Raw genomic sequence first — 24,071 nt, 5'->3', positions numbered from 1 at the left:
AATATTCGTTTTGATTATAATTTAATTGTAAACATATATTAGAAAAATCATTGTGAAAAAAATAGTACTAATTATTACTAATTAGTAATAGTTCCTGTTTTTCTAATTTTACGAATTTGGTAATTGCAAATGTAATTGTTAATTTAATAATTAATCATATATTTTACACAATTTTTACACGATTAAATATAAAATAAAAACTCCAAAATAGTTCAAACTAGATAGAATAGTTTAGATATTTAAAAAATGATTTATCATATAAAAAAAAAAACAATATTATTGCGTATCCGCCCTGAAACGTTTACCGTACGAAACGAACTTAATATTCCTAGCGCGAATTTATGAAATTCAGATGTTTCACTTTATGCTGTTATAATTTATATTTAATATCTAGTGTTATACATTATGCGTAAATATAAAATTTACAAATAACGGAGATCCCCATTTTTTCTGAAAAACGCATGCAATTTTATACGTATTACGGTGGAATAAATTCAAAATAGGATAAAATGAGATGTCAAAAAGAAAGAAAAGATTTATCGTAATAAATAATTAGAAGTATAAATTACGATATCGTTAAAACTGAAAATCAGTAATTTTTCTTCACTATCTACGTATAAAAGAATATACCATAAAATCAAATTAATCTTATTGGTCAACAGTGGCGCCGTTTTCCGGCCGTGTTCATCGAAATGCGCCATTTCCGATTGGAGTGTAAAAAGAAAACGACATTGAAGGAAGGTACTCTCAAAGGATCATCTCAGATTGAAATCTGTTCAGCATTTCATCAGAATTTCACGTAGAATATCTGGGTAATTGACTGTCTCACTGATTGTTCGGTGGTAAATTGCTGCGTGTCATCGTGACTTACAGATCTGACGTTGTAAATGAAAGTGTTGCAGCACTGTGTGTACTGTGTGCGTGGATTTGGACCTTAAATATCTTGATTCTTTACAAGTGCGATCGACTTTCAACTTCAATTCCCGTTCTGTTAGGTTACAGAGACATCACGGTACCATCTGTATTGCTGGGAGAAGTGCGATTTGGAACAGTTGCTGTTCTTTTCGAAAAGTGGCGAAAGAAAGAAAAGTCTGATTCCTCGATCGGATAAAGGGGGAATGTGAGAAAAATCAACGAGCTTCGTAGAGTCGTGTAATCTGCCTTGCGTGTATGTGCGTGCGTGTGTACTAACCGGAGCTGTCATAAATGTACACATTCTATATAGATTGCACGATCTATGCTCGGTTAGTGGGCCGATTTACTCAAGACAAGTGATCGTATCTGACGCGCGGCAGTGAATTGACATTAATCATCGTCGCGCGGTGTTGTGCGCCCCATCGACCGTCTAAAGAGCCGCATTCTTATTCGACGGCGAGCTTCCTCACGCTAGCAGGTTAACCGTTGAAAATTCACAGTTTTCATCGTATAGGCAGGTGTCCCTCTCCTTGCTCTACCGCTCAAATTTCTTTTTATTTCTTTTTTTTTTCTCTCTAATGTTCTCTTTCCTTTTCCCTTACAGCCCATTGCGAGTAAAAGTCATCTTTGTGGAATATTGTCATATATCTGTAACAAACGCAGAGAATGTGCTTGATGTTGTATCTACGTTACTTGTCTTTTTCATGTGTACCTCATTGCACGAACATGTCGACAAGATTTTACGTCCATATCCTTGGACATGTGGTTTTTTTTTTTTTTTTTTTTTTTTTTTCTTTTTTTTTTGTCTTTTTTTTTTTTTTTTTTTTTTTTTTTTTTTTTAAAGATCACGTATATTCATTTTTCTCTCTTTCCTTTTCTTTCGCCTTTAGCTCGCAGGTTATGCTTTGGCTTCTCGTGATTATTTCAGATCTTGCTGACGTTTCACGGGCGGTGACAAGTACTCGGAGCTGTAACTATCGTGGCGCATCGCTTACACCCTTTATTTGCTTCTCTTATCCTCCCTCTCGAGAGAAAGAGAGGCCACGCGAAAGAGAAAGAAGTAACATGAATGAATGAGTTTAAGAGAGAAAGATAGAGTGAATGTGAGTGAAAGAAAACATCGTAAATGAACACAGTGGGAGGATAAAAGTATTCGTACAATAGAAATATGATAATAAAAAAATATTTAACATGATTGAGAAGTATTTAACATTATTAATTATGTTGACACGCGTAATTACACATGATACACCAATGTTAATAGTAGCAAGTATAAAGGAACAAGAGTCAACTAATATATTTATAAATAATTTGTTATACAAATTAACATAATATTTGTATACTATCAGAGATTATTATTATGCATTATAATTAATTGTATGGTTATTATCTTTTGTTATTTTTTAAAATATTTTTTTTATTTAACGTGGCATTTTCTTATTTATTTTTATAGTTTTCATTGCGCATATTTAATTAGGTTTGCATCTGGTGATTATTTTTTATCTTGGTTTTATTGAGAATAAAATGTATTTTTAATTCAATAAACTTTGCTGGAATTTTTTCATAATATTTAAGTAAAGATTATATTTTAATCTATTCAAAAATTTCAATCAAATGAACACAAAAAGATATCATGAACATTAGATATTAAAATAAATTCAAGCAACAACTGGATTCAACTATGAAGCGAAACTAAGAAATGAAGAGAAACCAAGAATATGTTGCTTCACTAGGAAATTCAATTGGAAAACTAATAATTAATAAAATTGGCCAAAGTTGTAATTATGAAAACACATCTTTCTTTCAGTAGGATGAGGACTCAATCACTATATTCAAATCTAATTGAACACATGCACAGTTATCGAGATTCTGCAAGTGAAATATCAGTAGACTTTGATGTAGAAATTTAATACATTATATAGAAGTAAGTTATAGGCTACTTCTATTATAGTACATTATGTTACATTATGTAGAAGTAAGTTATAGGCTGCTTCTATTATATAGAAGTTCTTTATAAAATGTATTAATTGTAATATCGACAATAATGATTATAATTATAATAGTGACAATATTGATATTTTGGAAGTTATAAAAGTTTATCTCATCAATTGACTTTTGTTTTCTTTTCTCTATTTGTTACTATTAACGTCAATGTGTAACGCGTAATTGTATGTGTGTCGTGTAACTAATACAGTTTTTATTTTCACATTCCTATTACATGTACGAATATTTTTGTTCCCCCACCATAAATGAATGAGAAAGACATAGTAGGAGTGGGGATAGGGATAGCATATCAGTAAGCGAACGAACGAAACGTAGATTAAGCGAATAAGCAAATGAGAGAAAAGAGGACAGACCATTAATAGAAGAAAGAAAGAACACGAGCGAGACATCTATGATGCGTGTATATGTGTACGTGAAAGAGATAGAGAAAGAGAATTCGCGCGCGCGTACATAGAAATTCTGTCTGTCCTTATCGTTTTCTTTCTTTCTTTCATAGTCCCTATGCACCGCTTTAACGGTTTCTTGTGATTTTTCGATAATGCTATTTCGCTGAAGGTTATGAGCTATTGGTTACGTAGATAAGTTTGGGGTGAGTTTATATGTATGCAAGATTTGATGTAGCTTCATTCTGTTTCTAAGTGCACGTAAGCTCTCTATATATATTCGTGTGTTTGTGTGTGTATATATGTTCTTTTCATTTAGTTGTCTCTCTTAAGAACGTTTTTTTGTTTTTTTTTCTCTCTCCTGTCAGCCCGTACCCGGACAGACAGTATCGCGCGATGCGGACCTGTTTCCTTTTCGTCGCCGCGAGTTACGCGAATCCTGTGATTGCCGTGAAGTTGCTGCGTTTAGTCATCGTGTTACCAATTCTCACTTGTTCGTTCCTTGTTAAAATAGGCTATACGTTTATCATTTAGAGAGTCTGTTTAGTTTTATCAATTGTAACGTTATCGCAAACCAACACCGGACCCGTTCAATTCGACAAGTTTCTCCTCGCGGACTAATTGGATAATGTAATTAACAGAGTCCCCCTGCTTTAATGGGTTAAACCACATACGTTATTATTTTTTTGTTGGTTTTTGGCTACTGTGCTTTTTCACTTGTAAGTGACTCATAGAAAACAAACGCAATAGAGTAGACAATCGAATTTTGACGCATTTGTACGAGTTAATATATCTATCGTTAAGTTTGCTCGAGTTTCATATGTTTTTGCAGACATTCACAATTGCAATTTGCAATTTGATTTTTACGTTATTGTATGCTTCTATTGTAAACACTTTAGGATACACCTTTTATGTTATTCCAGTTTTTACATTTCGTTCTTTGATCAGTTTTTCGTGTAATGTATTTTAACGGAATATCAACCTTTTACAATCCATATCAATTACTTTCACTTACTTAATTGTAGATATTTTATGGCAAATTGAATATAACACAATTTTTTAGAGATTACTTACATGTAGTGAAATTTTTCATTTTATAATATTCATAATTTGCACAGTATTACATGAATATGTCTTTTGAATTATTTTATACTGTTCTATATGGAGTAATTGCTAAGTTGGGAAGTTATAACATTTGTACTATTGTGAAAAAGTGTATGACTTGATATTTATGGCATTTGATTGCAAAATTTAATATATGTGCTATCTTTCTACAATGAAATATCTTATTTTTACTTTTAGAAAAATACTTTTCTGCAAATGTAAATTTGATGTACTAGTTTTGTTAATTGTTTTTGTTTAGTAAATCTCACATTAAAAAAAACTATTGTATATAGCTTTCTGCACTGTTTTAATCTTTATAAGAAAAATTCATGGTGCATTGTTCATATTTATCAGTTCAGTTGCTCAAGTTAAAGGATGTATTTAAATGATGATTACTTTGTATGCAAATGAAAGTCTTATCTATTATATATGAACTTTCAGTATAAATAGACATTTATCTGCTGATTTAAAGGTTTAGGTGCAAGTGAAAAAATGAAAATCATTTCAGAATTTAAATTGTTATTTATATAATTTTATTATCTATATAATTGAGTATATATTATTTTTTTATAATTAAAGTAATATAATTTATAGATGTCAATTTCAGAATTATTTTAATAATTTATTGCTTGCAGTAATTAATTGAATGAAATAAAATAATTGAAATTTTATCTTTAATTTGTACTTTACTATATCTATAAACATAGGTTGAGATTTTTTTATTATTCTTAAATGTATTAAATATATTTCATTGAAAATATTAGTTTATTATAAATTTTACAACAGTTAAAAATTCATATTTAGTTTATACAATAATAGAGTAATATATTCTAGGTATATTTACAAATCTTTTAAATTTAGGTGATCATGGCTAATCGGGGTACAGCCCAAAGGCCAAATGGTTCAACACAAGGGAAAATATGTCAGTTTAAATTGGTATTGCTTGGAGAATCTGCTGTGGGAAAATCAAGTTTGGTCTTGAGGTTTGTGAAAGGGCAGTTCCATGAGTATCAAGAAAGCACTATTGGAGGTACAAATTTTAATATTTCTATTACTATTAATTACAATATCAATCATATAAGAAAGAAATAGATTATAATTAATGGTATTTATAATATATATGGTATTTATAATCTTATATTACTTTTAATAATATAGTGAATTAATATTTTATTCATTTTAGCTGCATTTTTAACACAAACTGTGTGCCTGGATGATACAACTGTAAAATTTGAAATTTGGGATACAGCAGGACAAGAACGTTATCACAGTCTTGCACCAATGTATTATCGTGGTGCACAGGCAGCCATTGTTGTATATGATATAACAAATCAGGTGAGTAAAGATCTATCAAATTCAGTATATACAATATAATTATATTATGCTATAAATTATATGCAAGGTATTTATTCAAGAAAATAAGAATCTAAATTGCATATTCTGAATTTTGTGTTAATAAGACTACTTGTTTTATGATTTCTATTATTATTTTTGATTAATTGTAATAAATATTACTTTCTAATTTTTATACTTATTTATGAAACATAACTCTTGATTCTGAAATTTTTATTATAAAAACTACAGGACACATTTGTACGTGCCCAAACGTGGGTGAAGGAATTGCAACGACAAGCCAGTCCAAGTATAGTTATAGCCTTAGCTGGAAATAAAGCCGACCTTTCAAATAAAAGAGTTGTAGAATTTGACGAAGCTCAAACTTATGCTGACGAAAATGGCCTTCTTTTCATGGAAACTTCAGCCAAAACTGCAATGAACGTTAACGATATATTTTTGGCAATTGGTAAGGTTATTTTGTTAAACAAATAATATTATTATATTTATCTAAGCTACATAAGGGAGCATCTGGGTTTGAAATAATACCACTTATTGAATTACATACAGTGTGTATATACTTTCATAACATAACGTGTATATTAACTTACAAAGAGTTCTTTTTTGCAATGTTTCATTAATTTTCTTTTATATGGAATATTCTAATTTGTTTTAGTTAAATAAAGTTTTATATTATTACATTACAGCTAAAAAACTTCCAAAGAATGAACAATCAGGAAGTGCAAGTACAAGTGGTCAAGGTCGCCGATTAGTTGACACAGAAGGACAAAAGGCAGCAACTGGCAATTGTTGCAAGTGATTATCCAAATCTGTACGTGTCAAATATATGTTGGTATATATTTTTATATTAGTTACAATTTGACACCTTCGTGATAAACAATGGTGAAAGATATAATATCCATGAAAACAATTGATATATGCATTAGACATGAGCCCAGCATTTGATATAATAATATAATACTATATCTACATATTTTTATAATATTCAAATATGTAATGAATAGACACTACTGATCATCTCTTGGAATGATAATATGATTTGATAGGTTAAAATTTACACATTTTATGGGCACTATACAAAATTTTGTATTAATATTGTGGAATATTCTTAAGTAGATATTGCTATAGTATATTTCTTATGTTTAATATTTTTATTGCATGTACTTTTGACTTATTTCATCATTCTTAATATTTATTAAAGTAAAGAAGACACGTAAACATTAAAATTGATTTAGTATTTCTTTATATTGAATTATTGTTGAATGTATCAATATAATCGACGATACAAAAGGCAGAGGTTTAAGTAACTCAACATTTTACAGTAAAAGAATGTTTTCGTATTGAATTTTTAGATAGATAGATATAAATTCTACGTTTTCACTGGAATATAGTATAATTTTTTAGTAATTATAAAATAACTTATAAAATCATTTATAAGTTACTAAAAGATTACAAAAACTGAGGTTTTCTCAACCTTACATTAACATTTTTGTCTGTTATAAATTTAAGCACAATCTTAAGATAAACATTAAATAAATTAAAAATATTTTGGCATTTAATATAAATTATACTTTTAGAACGAACATTATATTTATATAAGAATATTTCTGCATAATTGTTTTGTATTACATAGCTTCGCAGATCAACTATTGCAAATAATAATGCGCAGTCCAAAGTTTCGCATTTTTTCCCGTTTTTACTTATATATCTTTAATGAGCCTATTGCTATATTTTATCATTTATGGTGTTGCAAAACATGGGTATTATGTATTGCACTTAGTTGAAAATAATACATAATTAAAATTCTATATCAGAATTAAAGAATTTCTCTTTTTTATATGTTATATGTTAAATTCTACAAGATTCTATTATAAAGTATATAGTTATAAATATATATTATAAAGTATATACTTTATAATAGATAATATAGTTATATTATCTATGATAAAGTATAAAGTTATATTGTATGCTTAAAAATGTTATATATTATTCCTATTTCATTTATCTTTTGTATTTATTATTTGAGTAAAATACGAATAACATACTTTAAATATTAATTATATCGTTAAATGTTAGATACAAGAGAGTAAAAATATCCTTGTAATATATTTACGATCTTGTTGTAGATTTGCTACTGTAAATCATAAAATGATATTAAAGAAAATGTTAATTTCTTATTCAAAAGTTGAGTTCATTAATTTAATCAGTACAACTGTACTTTGAAAAATACCTTTATTTAGATACCATAAAATATAACGTAAAAACTCGGTAAATTTTTTTCAGTTTTATCAAAATTATTATAATGTAACAATATAAATCAATGTTTAATCTATTTCTTCAGTTTTTTCACTTCTTTATCATAATTATGTTTTAAGAATATTGTATTTCATAATGTAGTAATATTATATTTTTATAACATGATTAATAATTAAATAAGATAAAAAGGAAATAGTAATTAGAGGACAAAGTAATTTATTTGTTATATTTGTTTTATACATATTTTAAACACGTTATAAACATAAATGTATATTTAACTGAAGTGAAATTATTACAATAACAGTGCTAAGTATAATTAAAGTATTATTTTTGTAAGTACTTTTTATGTTTTATAAATTGTTTTATTTTTGTTTCAAATTTGTAGATCATGAAAAATTTTGGAAAATTGTTGTAGTATTTTATTATTATAGCTATATTTGAAATTAAATTAATTCATAATGTTTTTTAATTGGAGTATAATGTTTGAGTGTGTTTTTTTCTGAAAAAAGCAACATGATTAAGGAAATAACTGTTTCACAAATATATATTTAATGAATTACTGTAGGAGACACACTCTACTTTTTGCTTACAGATTTGTACCATAATCAACAAGTATAAATACACCATGAGTGTGTCTACAATGAATATATATTTGAGTGGAATATAAAACAATGGGAAAAACCACTATAATGGAATGGGAGGTGAACTGTGCAGGACGAACATTTTTCCTGAGTGAATAATGAAAAAAAATGTGTGTATCACATTGCATTCGACGATATATCATCTATTTTGAGTATCAGAACTGTCAAAAAAAGAAAGAAGAAAAAGAGAGAGACAGAGACAGATTAAGCTCCCATTTGTAATTCTAGTAGTAATGGGCGGTGTTCGTTATAAATATATAAATATATAGGTGTGTGTGTATATATATATATGTATATATACACATGCATATATATATATATACTTATATATATATAAATATATAAATATAATTATAATATAAATCATATATAATAAATATGATTTATGTAATAAGTAATGTTAATGGTAAAAAGTAATAATGATAATATTAATGGTAACATTGATAAATAATAATAACATTAATGTTAGTAACGATAATATACGTTTAAAACATACAGTGTATGATGAAATTTTGGCACGCGAAACGTCTTGTAAGATAGTACGCCATTCCTGCTGCTATGATTACCTATGTATTTACTTTCTTAGTTTGTAAACATGTATAACAAATTCTTGCTCTGAAATATATTGTATATTAATTTTATTCAATAATTCATGATAAATTATAAATGATTACGCAAGAAAAAATAAACTTGTGAATATTATTGAGGATTTCGTCAAATTCACCGTTTCATCTCATCCAAAATTAATTAATGTCTTACAAATAAGCAAGTTTTATATAAAACAATAATAAATTAGAAAGTAATTGCTTTATTTAATTACATTATAACATTAAAAAATTATTTCTTTTGATTTTTTATATTATAAAATACTTTCATATTTCATATTTAATTTTACATTTTTATTTCGATATTATATTTTAAGTAAGAATTCGTTTGATAAATAATCCATGTTGTGAATTATGAAACTTAAACTATCGATAGCAATGAAAACAACATTTTCAAGAACTCGTTTAAATAAACATCAATATCATCACACAATAGAATCAAAATGAAATCTATTATTTTAATCTATATATCAATATCAAATTTTTAAGCTTTGAACAAAATAAAGAAATATTTTCATTTTTATCATTGTGCAGTATTTGGAAGGTGTGTTAGTTCTTTATACGTTTCAAGTGTACAATTTGAAGTTAAAGTTTTTATTTATTTTGTCTCTTGAAATGTAAAAGAAATATGTTGTAAATTTTGTATGAACTACATATAAAAGTTTTTATCAAAATATTGTATTTTATTTTTAAACAAAATAATTTATGCATTTTACAGTTGCCTTTATAGAATTAAAAGAGTGAATAATGTAATATTTTATTTTACGTTTCTAGATTTAAATAGTGCATTACATATGTACCAGCACCTGTATTAACATTTTACAATTATAACAATTCATCTAATATAATTATCATTTTGGAAATTATTCTTTATTACATTAATTAAGCGAATATGAAAACAATTTAAATTAATGTAGAAATTAATGGAAAATGTACATGATTCTTAATGGTATTTGCATCTATTTACATAAATTATTTTAACAATATTAAAAGATATTACACAAAATTATAGACTTATTAGCATTTACATGTATCATTCTATATATGTACATAATATTTTATGCTTAGAATATATTAATATTAGTATATACATATAATGAAACAAAAAACACGATCAACACAACCATTAATTAGTTAGTATTCGATTTACCAATTCTGATTTTCTTTATTAATTTAAACTGCATTATATGTACGTAATTTTTAAATATATATAGCTTGTCCTTTAATGAAAAGAATATTTAATAATGTCAAATCAATTCGTAACAAAAGATCGTATTGTAATCAGTGATCGGAAAGACCAGTCAAAATTAATTATAAATGTTAAAGAATCAACTTTATCAGAACGTACAATACCAAAAATTCAAGTAACTTTACGAAAAATTCAATCAGAAATTCAAATCGAATCAAATGTAGATTATGACAATTTGTGTGGACCATGGGTTTACTCAGAAAATCCTCTTCAAAGTACATACATTTGTTCACCTCAGCCAAGTTTGTGCATTTGGAAATATTTTACAGAAGAGGATGTAATTTATCTTAAAAAATATCAAGAAAACAAGAATCTAATATGTTCTTTTTTTGGTAAATAAATATAAATGTTAGTTTAATAAATATCACTTATTTATACAAAACAAAATAATGTCATTTTTCTTTTGCAGGAAATAAATTATTAAATGTTACTGCAGGAAAAAATAATAATGTTCTTACAAATGTGTTATGGGATTTTTTCAAGTTTTCTAGGTATTTGAGTGTTCTGAATTTATAAAGAATGTTTTTTCCTTAAAATCTGTGATTGGTATCTAACACAAATTTAAAAAGTTGATCATAGTCTATATTGAAATATATTTCAGATTAAATTTATTCAGTGGAAAAGCTATTTCTGCATGTTTGGGAATCGTGTATTTAACACATTTATTTTTTCTTTCATGTCCATGGTGTGCAACTCAAGAAGTTCATCAATTTTTTTATAAAACTATGTTACTACATGTTGTTTTGGTTTGTACATCTCTTATTTTATGCTAAATTATATAACCGTAAAATAATAGATCTTTAGAAATAGATAAAATTTTATAAAGTTTGTAATATATAATTTCCAGTATCCTCCAAAAGGATTAGAAATATTTACCATAAAAGAATGCAAGCTTTTATTTGAATTATTTCATAAAGTATACATAAAAAATCTCGTTTTACTGCATATTCTTTGTCATACAAACTATCATTTTACTCTAAAATTACAGACTTCAAGAAATTCAATTATAAAAGATTAATAAAGAAAACACATACTGACAAGTAAATTATTTACTCAATATACGTTTACATTTTTAAATTCAATTCACTTGTATAAAAACGAAGAAATTCTATTACGTAAAAAATAATATAAAAAAGTCCAATGAGATAATATTTTGTTTATATGATCGTTAAAAAATACGATTATTCATCCTTAGTAGTCGTCGAATATTTTACATATGTTCATTTACTAGTAGATGATTGATAACCATAATCATGATTTTCTTCTGATCCTACATTTGTATTCATCCTGTTAAAAGAATTTTCATCACAATCTACATTACTTTTTCGCAACTCGTTTATTAAATATTTCATTCGGGAAAAGCATGAACCGTTACTACACACTGAAATGCGACGTGCTGTCCTTGTAAGATTTAGTTTCTAAATGAAAAAAAATATTTAAGATTGAATCAATGAAAATTAATGAAAGAGCCTTATAATTCGTGATGTAATAAGTATATTAGAATAAATTGAATATGTAATTTTATGTTTCAACTAAGAACGAAAGTCTAGTCTATAGATTAATTATACATGAATCAAGAAAAAGTACTCAGATTTCACTTGTTAGATTAAACTTGTTAAATGAAATTTGAAAGAATATATAAATAGATCTATCTTCCAGAAAGCTCCACAATTACAAGAATAATAATTGTTAAAAAAAATAGTAATATTTAAAATATAAAAAAAAAATTTGAATATAAAATTTTAAAAAATAAATACAAAAAAATATTTTCATCACAAAAAATAGTATCTTTCACAAATTAAAGATTGTATAAAAATATGTTCTCATTATATATTGTTTCTCCATACTTCATTAAATATTTTTTCTTTCTTCGTACTATTATATCATGAATTGTAAGGCGTGTCTTTGATTTAAAAAATATCAAATTATCTTTAACAACTTTGTCCAATATTCCAAAATAAATTAAAATATGTTATGTGTTCATTAGAAAAATAAAAGAACAAACTTTCACGAATGTAATTACCTTCTGCGACGATAAATATTTGGAGCTTGTAGGAAGACGTATATCAATATTTTTTGGTAATTGACATCCTACACAAACATTTCTAATATTCTTGCTACCAAATCTATGCATCCTTTTTAATCTTTGCATTAATGCATGATTCATGTGTCTCAATCTCTTTGCTTCATCTATTAATACTCTGCAAATTATTTCATTGAGAGATTTTGAATTTATAAGATTTTGAAAATACTAATGAGGTACTAGAAATTCTGAAAATACATACCTTTTGTCAAATTCAAATTGTGTTAATTCCTGTTGCTGCGATTTCAATTTTGCACTAAGCTTGTTTACATATTCTCGTTGTTCTTCCATCCAAATTCGTATACAAGAAACAACATATTGTGACTGATTACAAAGTTCTGATCGACTCATTGCTGTTTCTGTTAATTCCGCCGATATGCAAGCCAATGATTTATTTTTTAACTGACATTCTCTTTTTAATTCTAACAAAGATTTATGTGTCTTTTGTAACTAAAAAAAGAATTTATCCGAAATTATTTTTATTGTTTATCTTTACTAATTTTTTTTTTACCTCTGAAATAATTTCACAATTATTTTGTTCTATCATAGATTTTTCTTTAACAAGACTACAATTTCGTTCCTTGCATTCTTGTAACTGTAGTACCATACAGTGATTTGATTCTTCTATTTGTTTAACTTTTTCTTTTTCTTCCTCCATCTGAAAATATAATAAGCACTTAAAATTAATATCATTCAATGTAAAATGTATATAAATTTTTAGTAATAAAAATATTAGATTACTTATTTCACCTGTTGTTGTAAAATATCTAATTGTTCCACATAAGACTTGCAAATATCTTTTAGTTTGCAATGTTCATCATTTTTTGATAAATAACTTCTTTGCATTTCTTCTAATTCATCTCTTAATTTATCTAAGCAGTCTCCAAGCATAGTTTTCTCTTTCTCCATACTTGATAGCTTTGAACAATAGTCTCTTTCCTAAAATAGTTAAACAAGAAAGTAAGAGAATTAGATCAGTTAGATAAAACATATAAAAATAATAAGTACCATATTTGTTAAACATTCTTGTAAATCAGCTTCCCGTTTTGTAATTTTAATTAATTGTTCTTGTGTTTTATTAAAATCATCAGTAACTCTACAATAATTATCTTCAGTAAAACATAATTGCATTTGAAGATCTTTCAACTGAAACCAAAAGAACATCGACGTTAACATTATGTTGAGCATTATTTTAAAATTGATAAAGATATGTTAAATGTATACCATGATTTTCATTTGATAAATATCTTCTTTTGTTTTATCCTCAAAGTTGTTATTTTCCACCTTCAATATAGAATTCTCATTCTGAAATGAAATATTATAAAACTTTTAATATTAAAATAAAAAAATCTCTAAAAGATCAAAATATTAATACATACTTTTATCAGTTCATAATCTGCTTGTAATTTAGCCATATCATCTGATTTTTCCTTTAACATTGTTTTCAAAGATTGTATTCTTTCATGTAAAGTTGACATTTCTTCTTCTGCTTCATTTAATTCAGATAAATATTCTTTAATTTGTTGATTTTTTATGTGTAACTTCTTTTCAAGTTCTTCAATAATTTCTGTTTGTTTTTTTATAACAACTTCATTATTCGTAATTTGACTGCATAAATCATTAATCTGGATATAATGAAATAAAATATTATTGCATATCTAACTAATTATTGGAATTATTTTTTATTGTGGAAATGTACCTGCATTTGTTTTTCCTCTAATTTCTTCAACAATTTTTCAAATTTTGTATTGTTCTCTTGGGACTGTAACTTTTCTACTAAATCTTCTATTTTTCGTGTCTGCTTTTTTAAATCGGATTTAAGTTGTTCATTTTCATATTGTAAACAACACTCTGTATCTCTTAATTTCTGTAATTCAAATGAAACTTGTTGAACGTAAGTACCATTTTCTTTTTCTGTTTTCAATTCTTTGTCAATTATGTCAAAATCCAATTTATATTTTTGTAACTGCCTTTTCATATCTTCGTTTTCTCTAATTAAAATTTCAATTTCTGAATGTAAGTCATGTTCATGTGATAAATTTTTACGTTGTTCCTTATTGTTATATGTTAAGTCATTCCAATCAAATGCATCTTGAATAGTGCTGTTTTTATCTTTAACTTCTATTTTACATTGGCATCCTTTATCTTCACTAATTTCTGTTTTGTGCTCAATCTTCAATATATCCTCCCTAAATTAATTAACGTAAAGTATTTTTTTAAAATATACTATATTTTCACATTAATAAAATTCTATATCATATTTCATATAATTACCTTAATTCCCGCAATTTTTTTTCTGCTTCTTGCCATAGTTTTTTTGTATTTAAATACTTATTTTCCAAATAGCACTTCGATTGTATCAAAGCATCTCTCTGAAATGAAATTAACGTTTTGTTGGTAACTTAGAATTTTATTTATAGAATTATGTTTAGTTTATAATAAACTTTTTATTTTATTTATATATTTTAAAGTTTGTTATACCTCATTCGTTAGAGCTTGAATATCATTTGCACGAGTTTCCAATTGTTCCTAAAATATCAATACAATTATTGAAATTAATATTATTTTAATATTAAATTAATAATTTAAGAACTAAGAGTATTAATATGATATCTATACATAAGTTTTAATATAATAAATGATGTAATATCTATACATAAATATAAAATGCAATAAAAAACTGTGATAATAAGAAATACATTTTTTTTTATTGTTGGAACGAATATGTCAACAATTTTGTATCATTATTTATCATATTTCAAATTCTTCTACCTGTATTATTTTTAAAATTGAACAATACATGGTATGAATGACAATAATAGCTACGCTATTATTATATTCCATACTACTAATTTTTTGCTGAAGACTGTGAATTGCATCTCGTTGTAGTTCTAGCAATTTGTCTTGTTTGGCTGCCTATTTAACATTAAAATGCATTATTAACAATTTTTAATTTTATAAACAATAAATAACACTTTTAATATATTAATAAAAGAAGAATCTACTATACCTCTGCAAAACATTCATTATATTGGCTTTGAGTTTCTTCTGCATATATTGTGAGTAAACGAATAGCTTCAACTTTTTCTTCAAACTGTAAATTACATACTATTCGATTGTTTTTCCACAACACTTTAAGATGAACAGTAGTTCGACATTCAACACCACTAAACACAATTGTTGTTTTCAGGTACAACTAATTATCAAGTCACACAATCTTTACACACTGTATTTAAAACTAAACAAGACCTATTAGTACAGTGTTAGTATAAAACTATTGATATGGTCAAAAACAAAATACATGCAAACTATTTATTTATTTAGTTATTTATTGTAATAATAAATAATAAATTTCACCAATAAATAATACAACACTGTTATTAATGAGCATAATTTTTTGTATAAAAGAACATATGTATTTATCTTTATTTTAAAACAATAACATAGACATTTAACAAATATTTTTATCAATCATCAACAACATTTATAAAAATAAAATTTTAAATATTAATAAATAAATATATATATATATATATATATATATAGTATATGCAATTTTGTGGTGTATTGCTTAATTCAATTTTATAATTTAAATACTATTCAAATATTAGAAATCTATAGAAGTTTAAATTTGCTTTAAATTTGAAGATATTCTATATTTCAAATATGAAATATAATTTAAAAAATCTTTAAAAAGCTAGTTTCAGTTATTTATAATATATTTAAAACTTTAAAATTGTACTTTAAATTGCTAATCTTATTTTCCAAGTGATATGCTGACTGCTCGTTTCTTACAAATAAACTACATGTTATTGCACATATTTCACTATTATAAGTTAATATTAAACATCATGCACATTTCTTTGACTGTATACTGCAGGCGAAATTGTAGACCACTGTTCACTTATATCACTCACTGTTTTATGTCCCATTTGATCTATATATTTTTTTGCTTCTACTACAGCATTTTGTAAATGACCGATAGTTTGAACTTGAAGTTCATTCTAAAAATGAAATATCTTTCAATTAATTGAAAAACAATTTTTATATAAATTAAAGCAAAATCAATAAATAAACATTTCTTCTATGATGTATAATAATATAGAATTAATACAAACCTGTCGTAATAATTCTTTCTTTTCCTTTTCATACTGAGAGATTACTTGATCTTGATTATCAATCTAGAAATATATACATTACATATTGTATGAAAATGTTGATATTTATAACATACCTTTGATAATAAATCTTGATAGTTTTGTTTAATTATCACATTTCTAATAAAACAATTCATGCAAATAATATATATATACATATATATATCAGTATTATATTAAATGTAAATTTAATGTAAATGATATATAAAACTATTTAAATTATAAAAAACTACTACAGAAAACTTATTTATTATATTAATAATTAAATAGATAATTTAAATATACTTTTGTCATTAGATTATTATAAATACTATAATATTATATAATAATTATAAATCTGTTTCTTCCAATATATGAGTTATCCTTATTGAATATTACAAAATGATTATCTTTTTTCAAATGTATTTGAATGTTAACATACCTTTTGGTGAAGTTCTTTTAATTCAGCTTGCATTATTACAATAGAATCCTTTTGAATTTTAATGATTTCATCCATATTTTCTATCTGTAAATATAACCACATTCAAAATAACGATTAGTAAAAAGTCAATAATTTTATTTACAAATACAGGAATAAATAATACTTACTAGTTTGTCTTTAGAATATAATGTATTTTTAAGTTCTTCAATTTCTTGAAAACAATTATCTAATTCATTTTCATACTTTTGTAATTTTTCTAGTAAATTCATTAATGATTTTGCAGAAGAACAACTATTAACTGAATCTTCACAAATCTATAAAAAGATATTGTAAACAATATTAAATATTTTGATATATATCGTAATATATAAAATAATGGAACAAACCAATCTTTTGAATTCTGCTTTAAATTCCTGAAGACCAGTTTTTGTAGATTTTATGGCGGTTTGCAGCTTTTTAAATAATTGTGGTGCAGTCTATAAATATAAATTAATTTATTAATCTTAATTTAACGAATTCTTATTATTCTTAATTATACTTATGAGTAATAAATAACATTTACCATTGTATCATGTCTGAATTGATAACAACCATATCGTAATAAAGTTTCTTCCATATTATATTCATCGTGCTTATGTGTAATGTAACAAAGAATTAGAAATACTTCTTGTTAATAGTGTAAAAAAATGTAAATATAATAAAATAATTTTTATAAAAAATTAACTTACAGAAGAATTTAATAATTCTTTAGATTTTTTTAATTCAACTTCGCTATCATTCAATTGTCGTTGAAGAGTACATTCAATTTCTTTTTGTAATTTAAGCTAAAATTAATTATATTAAATAATTGATCATAATATATAATGTAATATATACTTACAGTATTTTCTAATTCTATAATTTTTCTCTTTAACGTCATATTTTCTACAGAATGAGATCGTCTATAATTATCTGCTTTCGCTTGTGTTATATGCAGTTCCTCTTCTATTGATTGAATGTTATTTCTTAAAAAATTGTTTGCTTCCTCATTGCATTTTGCCTATGAAAGGCAAATATCAACAATCATAATTTATTAAAACAACAATCAATATATTATCATACTATATTTACCACTCTATCATACTATATTAAGATAATTAGACATTAAATACCTCATGTTGCAGTATTTTAACTTGATCTTGTAAGTCAGTTACTCTACATTTCCATAAGCACGTTTTCTTATCGCACTCTGGATGAAGTGGTGACTGTAAAACAAAATAAGTAGATTTATTTATAATTTAATATAAAATAATTAAAATAAGTAAAACAATTTTAATAAATTTCTTACTTGCGATAATTTATACTTTAATTCATCATGTTCTTTTCTCAATTTATATACAGCTTGTTTAGTTTGCAGTATTTCGTTTAAAATCTAAAATGAGAACATTTTTATATTAAAATAGTCACAAAAAAGTTTGACAATCAAATATTTAAGTAAGATGAAATATTACTTGTGTATATAATTGAGTCTCCATGATATTACAATCAGATACCTATTACAAAATTGAAATAATATTAGAATAAAACATTATCGTAATTGTAGTATAAATTAGAAATATATAGATACATACAAGTTCTTTTGGAGAAAAAAAAGTTTCCAACACATTCTGTACTTTCAAGTAAATCACATCAACTTCTTCTTCTAACTTTTGTAATTTTTGTTCTTTTTGAGAAAGTGTTGTGTCTACTATGTCATGTTCTATCAACTACAAATAATAAAGCTTGAATTAAATAATAAATTTAATAAGTCTGTAATTAACAAATAATTAATTAAATTGTAGTAATAAATACACAACTGCTTCATCTATTTTCTCTTGTAATTTTCTGGTGAATGAATCTACTTCACAAAGTTGGGTCTTCAATTTTTCAAGATCTTTTATTATGCAACATCCCTTTAATAATTCAAATATTATTTATTTGTTATTAATATTTTAATACCATTTTATATGTTAAAAAGTTTCAAAACTTTACTTGAACTTGAAATATTTGCAGGCTAGACGATGTTTGTTCTATTTCTTCAATTGCTGAACATAATAGATCATAATTAGATACATTTTCTCCATAATTGGATACATTTTCCTAAAATTTGAATATTAAACTTAATTTCGTTTATTTGAATATTAAACTTAAAAAATAGAAAAATTTAATTTATTCCATACATTTGTTTGCATTTCATTTATATGAATTGATGATTGAAATTGCATAAGATTTATTTCATTTTTTATATCTTTTAATCTGTTCTTCCCTGAAATAATTCTATCATTATGTCTCATTCTTTCTTCTTCCTATAATAAAGGGAGAATTCTTTTTCATTGTAAAGTAATAACATTAATTATCATTGAATTTAAAATTAATTTAGCAATTCTTACTTGTAATTGCAATTTATTAATTACTTCTGCTATTATCCCTTGACTTTTTATTAACTGATTTTGGACATTCATAACTTCTTTGTTCAAATCAACATACTGTAAAGATTGTGTCATTAAAATAATATAAAACTGCTAATAATATGTAACTAACGTATAGTTTACCTTTTGATGTCTACATTTAAATGAAGAAACAATTATATTTATTTCTTCTTTCATATCTTCCATAGTAAGTTGTGCTTCAACAGTACATGCTCTGAATACATCTATTAATTTCCATTGATTAATGTCTGTGTTCGGCTAAAATACATTATTAATTTTTATTTGTTAAGTTTATAATTCATATTATTATTTATTAAAAAACATTTATTATATGATATAAATATCACCTATAATACTTACTAAGGAATTAAAATTTTCTACATGAAAAAGATGATTGTTTTCCATTTGAAACTAGAGAAATAAAATATTATAAATAATGTTGAAATATATAAAATTGTTTTTATGCAAATAATTTAAAAAATTATACATACTAAAGAATTTATCATTTCAATTGATTCTTCCTTTCTTAAATATATTTTGTTCACATATTCAATATTCTTAGTTAATTTATGCTTTATGTTATCCACATTACAGTCACTCGTTTCGTGCATCTATTGTATTAAAAATATTAAATATTTTTAATAACGTAACTCAAAACTGTTGTTTCATAAATAATTATTTTTATGATAAGTTTGAAAATATTGTTTATTACCATAATTGTTTCAAAGTAATATTAATATCAATAAACATTTTTCAATCATAAAAATACATGCGCTAATAATATAAAATTTTTATTTCTCTAGATTTTATTACAATTGAAAAAATATATTATATACGAATGCTATCAAAATTGACTGCTTTTTATAAATACTGGAATTCCTTATTAAATTCAATTACTCTTCTTACGATTTCTTCGCGATATTAGAAACAACTGAAAAATGTTTATTCATAAGATTTTTATCCAGATTCTTTTTTTTTTGTATTACTTATTCGGAAAATTATACATTATTCTATTCAATATTTTGTTGATGTAAAAGTGTATATGTATGTGTTACCAACTTTATCTTCCTCACAGCACAAATTTTCTACAGTTTTCTCCAATTCTATTTTTAGCTTAAAAAGATGTTCTTTTTCCTGTTCCATCAATGATTTTACTTTATTCAAATATGATAAGACTTGATTCTGAAAATTGAAATCTATTTAAAATGATATCTAACAATACTAAATCTCTTCAAACATTAAACTTTTAACAATATTATATATGTGTATATATATATATATGTTTTTTTTTACCTGTTGATTTGTAGAATTCCTTGATTTCTTAACATCCTACAAAAAGAGTATGAAGAAAAATAGAAACAAAAAATATATTAAATGCAAGTGAAATATTGATTAGTTTGATATAAATATTAGAAGACAGATCATATACATTACTTTCACAAAATTAAAAGGCAATCATATTGAAATGTAATATTAAGAAATCCAAATTTACATATAACATATATTTTATATATAACAAATGATTTAATATTTCAATTATTATACATTAATATATTAATTTTCAGATTTTTCAAAAATGGGAGTATCTTTTTTGTTCGAAAATTGTTTGTGTATATCAACAGGTAATAATCTTTGGCTATATTTCAAAATTTTTTTGTCAATATCATGAAAATTTTTATAAATGTCAACTTTATCAAACTTAGTATTTTTATGACAATTTATTGTTTTAGTTGTTAAATTACTGTGCTTCGTTTTTATTCTAGATACACCTTTTGTTAGTTTATTATGATTTAATATATTTTCAATGTATGTTTGCAAAAATGAATTATTATTATTATACTTTGCAGATGTACACATTACTTTTGGTATCATAATTTTCTCACATAATTTACAAAAAAGTTCCATGTCTTGATTGTCAATAGTAACTTTATCATAACGATTGTAAGTATAAGGAAAAACGTTAGAATATAGAAACTGAAAATAAAGAAACATTGCTATTAATTATGCATAAATCCACGAATTGCTATTTATACCTTAGCTATTGCTTGTTTTAATTCTCTTCGCATTTCTTTAATGATGCTTTCTTTGAAATGAATTTGCATGTTTGCAGAACGACATTGCTCTTGCAACGTAGTTACTTGTTTTTGCAAAGACATTACTATTTCATTTTTTTCTGTCATTTCTGCTGTTAGGAAATTTTGCTTCTCTATTGATTCCTAACAGTTAATACAAATAGAATTATAAATAAATCACTATTGAAAAATGAAATATATATTTGAGCAAATAGCACAAACTTTTTGAAGATTTATCATCTGCTGCTCTATTTCTTGAATTCTCTTGTATTTTTCACTCAATTGAATTTTTAAATTATTCAAATTTATATCGCTGTTGCGAGTTACTATTGCTAAATTAGATTCCGCGTCACGCAACCGTTCCTGCAAATTTTTTGTTTCTAGATCTTTTTCAATGAATAAATTTTCCACAACATCAGCCATTAACATAATCTGAATAGCAACAAAATTTTAAAGATAATTTACCACTATAATTTAGAGAATTTCGTACGTTTGAAAGTATTTTATACTTCAAGATGATTGCCTTGTTATTTAACATTTGCAATTTTCAGTTACTTTATTTTATCAGACATATAATTATGCAAAAGTATATACTTAAAATTCATATATTCTTAAAATTTTTATTCAAAAGAATAAATGTTGACTTATTTTAGATTATTAAAATTTTAACTTGGATTATTTAAAGTTTTAACTTACGTCAATAGTTTCTTGATCGTTTGTTATAAATGAACTGCATGCAACTTGATCAGTAAATTTTACGCGTTTTCTAAGATTATCACTAAGAATTTGGAACTGAGAAACACATGCTTTAACAGTATCTTCTTTGGTTTGTAATTTTGCATTAAGATCAATTAATTTATCTTCTAACTCTTTTTGGTGCCTAAAAAATAGGAAATTTATTATTAACAGTATGTATAATATATTAAAGAATATTTGTTATTTAAATTTATTCTTCATTTTCACTTACATAATCATTTTTTTTTCATTTTCTTGAAGATGTTTGATTTGCGATTTTAAGGTCTGCACCTTTCTTTGACTTATATCTTCCTAATTTTAAAATCACAATGTTAATTTCGAACTTTCATTATTCGTATATGTTGTAAAAAATTTATATATAAGAAAAATGACAATTTATACATAATTATGTTACATACCCACCATTTATTTTGCATAAAAATTATATAGTATATTTGACAAAGAATTTATTAAAAAGAGTGTAGGAAATTAAAATCTAAAATAAGCAACATATACCAGTTATATATATATATATATCTATCTATCTATCTATCTGTATGTATATATACATTTAACAAAAAAATTTAATTAGTTGTTGGATGGGAAGACTGTATCATACAAATACTTCCATCTAATGGATAGTCTGATTTATTCATGAAATCATGACTAATTTGTATTCTAAGTTTGAATCTCTTAGCAGCATCTAGATTTATATTTACCTCATTGCAGGTACAGCTGTAAAATTATAAAATTATAAAAGAAATTATATTACCTGATTTGTGTTTAAGATAATTAATTGAGAAAACTTACTTAGCAGTGGGGACAGGTATGTCACTAGGTTGAATCTCAAAGAATTTTATATCGTCCAAATTCCAATGATTTTCTTCTACTGCACGTCGTATTAATTCTAATAATCCTCTGATATCACTTTGGAGAAATTCTATTTTTTGTTGCATGCATTTTTCATCTTTCTCCAAGTCACTTACACGATTTGAAAGTGTATTTATAGTCTAATGATAATTTATTCCATATAAATATATATTCTCTTGCTCTATTAATTCCAAAGGAAAAATTTTGAAGGTCATACCTTTTCTGTATTCATTGATTTTGATATATTTCCAGAGACTAGTACTGACGAATGTTTTAATCTCTCCTCCAATAATTTAACTCTATTGCAAGCGGCTTGCTCCAAATCCTCTACCACTTGCACCAGCATAACATTTTGTTCTTTCAAATTTTTAATCCATTCCTTTGATATTTCTAGCTTCATCTGCAAATCAACAAAAGTTAAAATTTTTAGTATTAATAATTGTATGTCAAATTTTGCAATTTTTCTGTTAAAATACAAATAAAATTAACATCACTTTTCACATGATAAAATGGCTTACAGAAACTTTGTCAAATTCACTTTCGAACTCTTGGTCAACATTTTCAATGCGAGCTTCGTACAATTTCTGAAACTCGTCGATAATCTTCATGGTTTCAGTTTCGCCGCACAATTCTCCGGTAGCCGTGTCAATAGCTGTACAATTACGGTCATTGTCGAAGATCTTTCGGCTAAATTCGATTGTTGGATCAAATGGGTTCATGGCACGTTGATGAGAAAATCAGAGGGACATGAACGAATTGCCGGCTTATTAAATTAA

The 24,071-nt window shown here is 25.0% G+C and overlaps 3 protein-coding genes across 14 annotated transcripts; 1 reads left to right on the top strand and 2 right to left on the bottom strand.

The window, feature by feature from the left end:
- Window positions 1-666: 666 nt before the first annotated feature.
- LOC122533035 (ras-related protein Rab-5C) lies at window positions 667-9,358 on the top strand. Of its 10 annotated transcripts, none has more exons than XM_043662365.1 (7): window positions 677-812; window positions 996-1,393; window positions 5,268-5,436; window positions 5,590-5,741; window positions 5,991-6,207; window positions 6,446-6,570; window positions 8,608-9,358. In XM_043662365.1, the coding sequence occupies exons 3-6, from the start codon at window positions 5,274-5,276 to the stop codon at window positions 6,556-6,558; spliced, it is 645 nt and encodes a 214-aa protein (XP_043518300.1). In that variant the 5' UTR covers window positions 677-812; window positions 996-1,393; window positions 5,268-5,273; the 3' UTR covers window positions 6,559-6,570; window positions 8,608-9,358. The 10 variants fall into 10 exon arrangements, with proteins under 10 accessions (XP_043518299.1, XP_043518300.1, XP_043518304.1 ...); XM_043662361.1 differs by having other exon boundaries at window positions 693-917; XM_043662364.1 differs by lacking the exon at window positions 996-1,393 and having other exon boundaries at window positions 667-812.
- Window positions 9,359-11,039: 1,681 nt separating this feature from the next.
- LOC122533034 (intracellular protein transport protein USO1-like) lies at window positions 11,040-15,919 on the bottom strand. Of its 2 annotated transcripts, XM_043662359.1 has the most exons (13): window positions 15,604-15,913; window positions 15,366-15,509; window positions 15,075-15,122; window positions 14,868-14,965; window positions 14,293-14,782; window positions 13,973-14,218; window positions 13,818-13,898; window positions 13,602-13,739; window positions 13,344-13,532; window positions 13,105-13,251; window positions 12,796-13,043; window positions 12,534-12,711; window positions 11,040-11,928 (listed from the first exon to the last, which is right to left on the bottom strand). In XM_043662359.1, the coding sequence occupies exons 2-13, from the start codon at window positions 15,435-15,437 to the stop codon at window positions 11,731-11,733; spliced, it is 2,133 nt and encodes a 710-aa protein (XP_043518294.1). In that variant the 5' UTR covers window positions 15,438-15,509; window positions 15,604-15,913; the 3' UTR covers window positions 11,040-11,730. The 2 variants fall into 2 exon arrangements, with proteins under 2 accessions (XP_043518294.1, XP_043518295.1); XM_043662360.1 differs by lacking the exon at window positions 12,534-12,711 and having other exon boundaries at window positions 11,708-11,928; window positions 15,604-15,919.
- A 229-nt stretch (window positions 15,920-16,148) lies between these two features.
- Window positions 16,149-24,022, bottom strand: LOC122533025 (putative leucine-rich repeat-containing protein DDB_G0290503). 2 transcript variants are annotated; one of them, XM_043662333.1, is made up of 27 exons: window positions 23,814-24,022; window positions 23,513-23,695; window positions 23,236-23,435; window positions 23,145-23,160; window positions 22,658-22,737; window positions 22,387-22,570; window positions 20,912-20,947; window positions 20,678-20,800; window positions 20,110-20,229; window positions 19,979-20,029; window positions 19,742-19,876; window positions 19,580-19,675; window positions 19,370-19,495; window positions 19,182-19,289; window positions 19,007-19,102; window positions 18,782-18,916; window positions 18,662-18,703; window positions 18,499-18,582; window positions 18,323-18,415; window positions 18,052-18,210; window positions 17,900-17,995; window positions 17,734-17,802; window positions 17,558-17,647; window positions 17,339-17,485; window positions 17,172-17,255; window positions 16,712-16,774; window positions 16,149-16,597 (listed from the first exon to the last, which is right to left on the bottom strand). In XM_043662333.1, exons 1-27 carry the CDS (start codon window positions 24,012-24,014, stop codon window positions 16,436-16,438), a joined length of 2,979 nt encoding a protein of 992 aa, XP_043518268.1. In that variant the 5' UTR covers window positions 24,015-24,022; the 3' UTR covers window positions 16,149-16,435. The 2 variants fall into 2 exon arrangements, with proteins under 2 accessions (XP_043518268.1, XP_043518269.1); XM_043662334.1 differs by lacking the exon at window positions 20,912-20,947.
- Between the last annotated feature and the right edge of the window lie 49 nt (window positions 24,023-24,071).

Source organism: Frieseomelitta varia, unplaced genomic scaffold (assembly GCF_011392965.1).
Source record: "Frieseomelitta varia isolate USP_RPSP 00005682 unplaced genomic scaffold, Fvar_1.2 scaffold_489, whole genome shotgun sequence".
NCBI lineage: Eukaryota > Metazoa > Arthropoda > Insecta > Hymenoptera > Apidae > Frieseomelitta > Frieseomelitta varia.
Note: the sequence above shows the minus strand (reverse complement) of the source record. Positions and strands in the feature narration are given on the sequence as shown.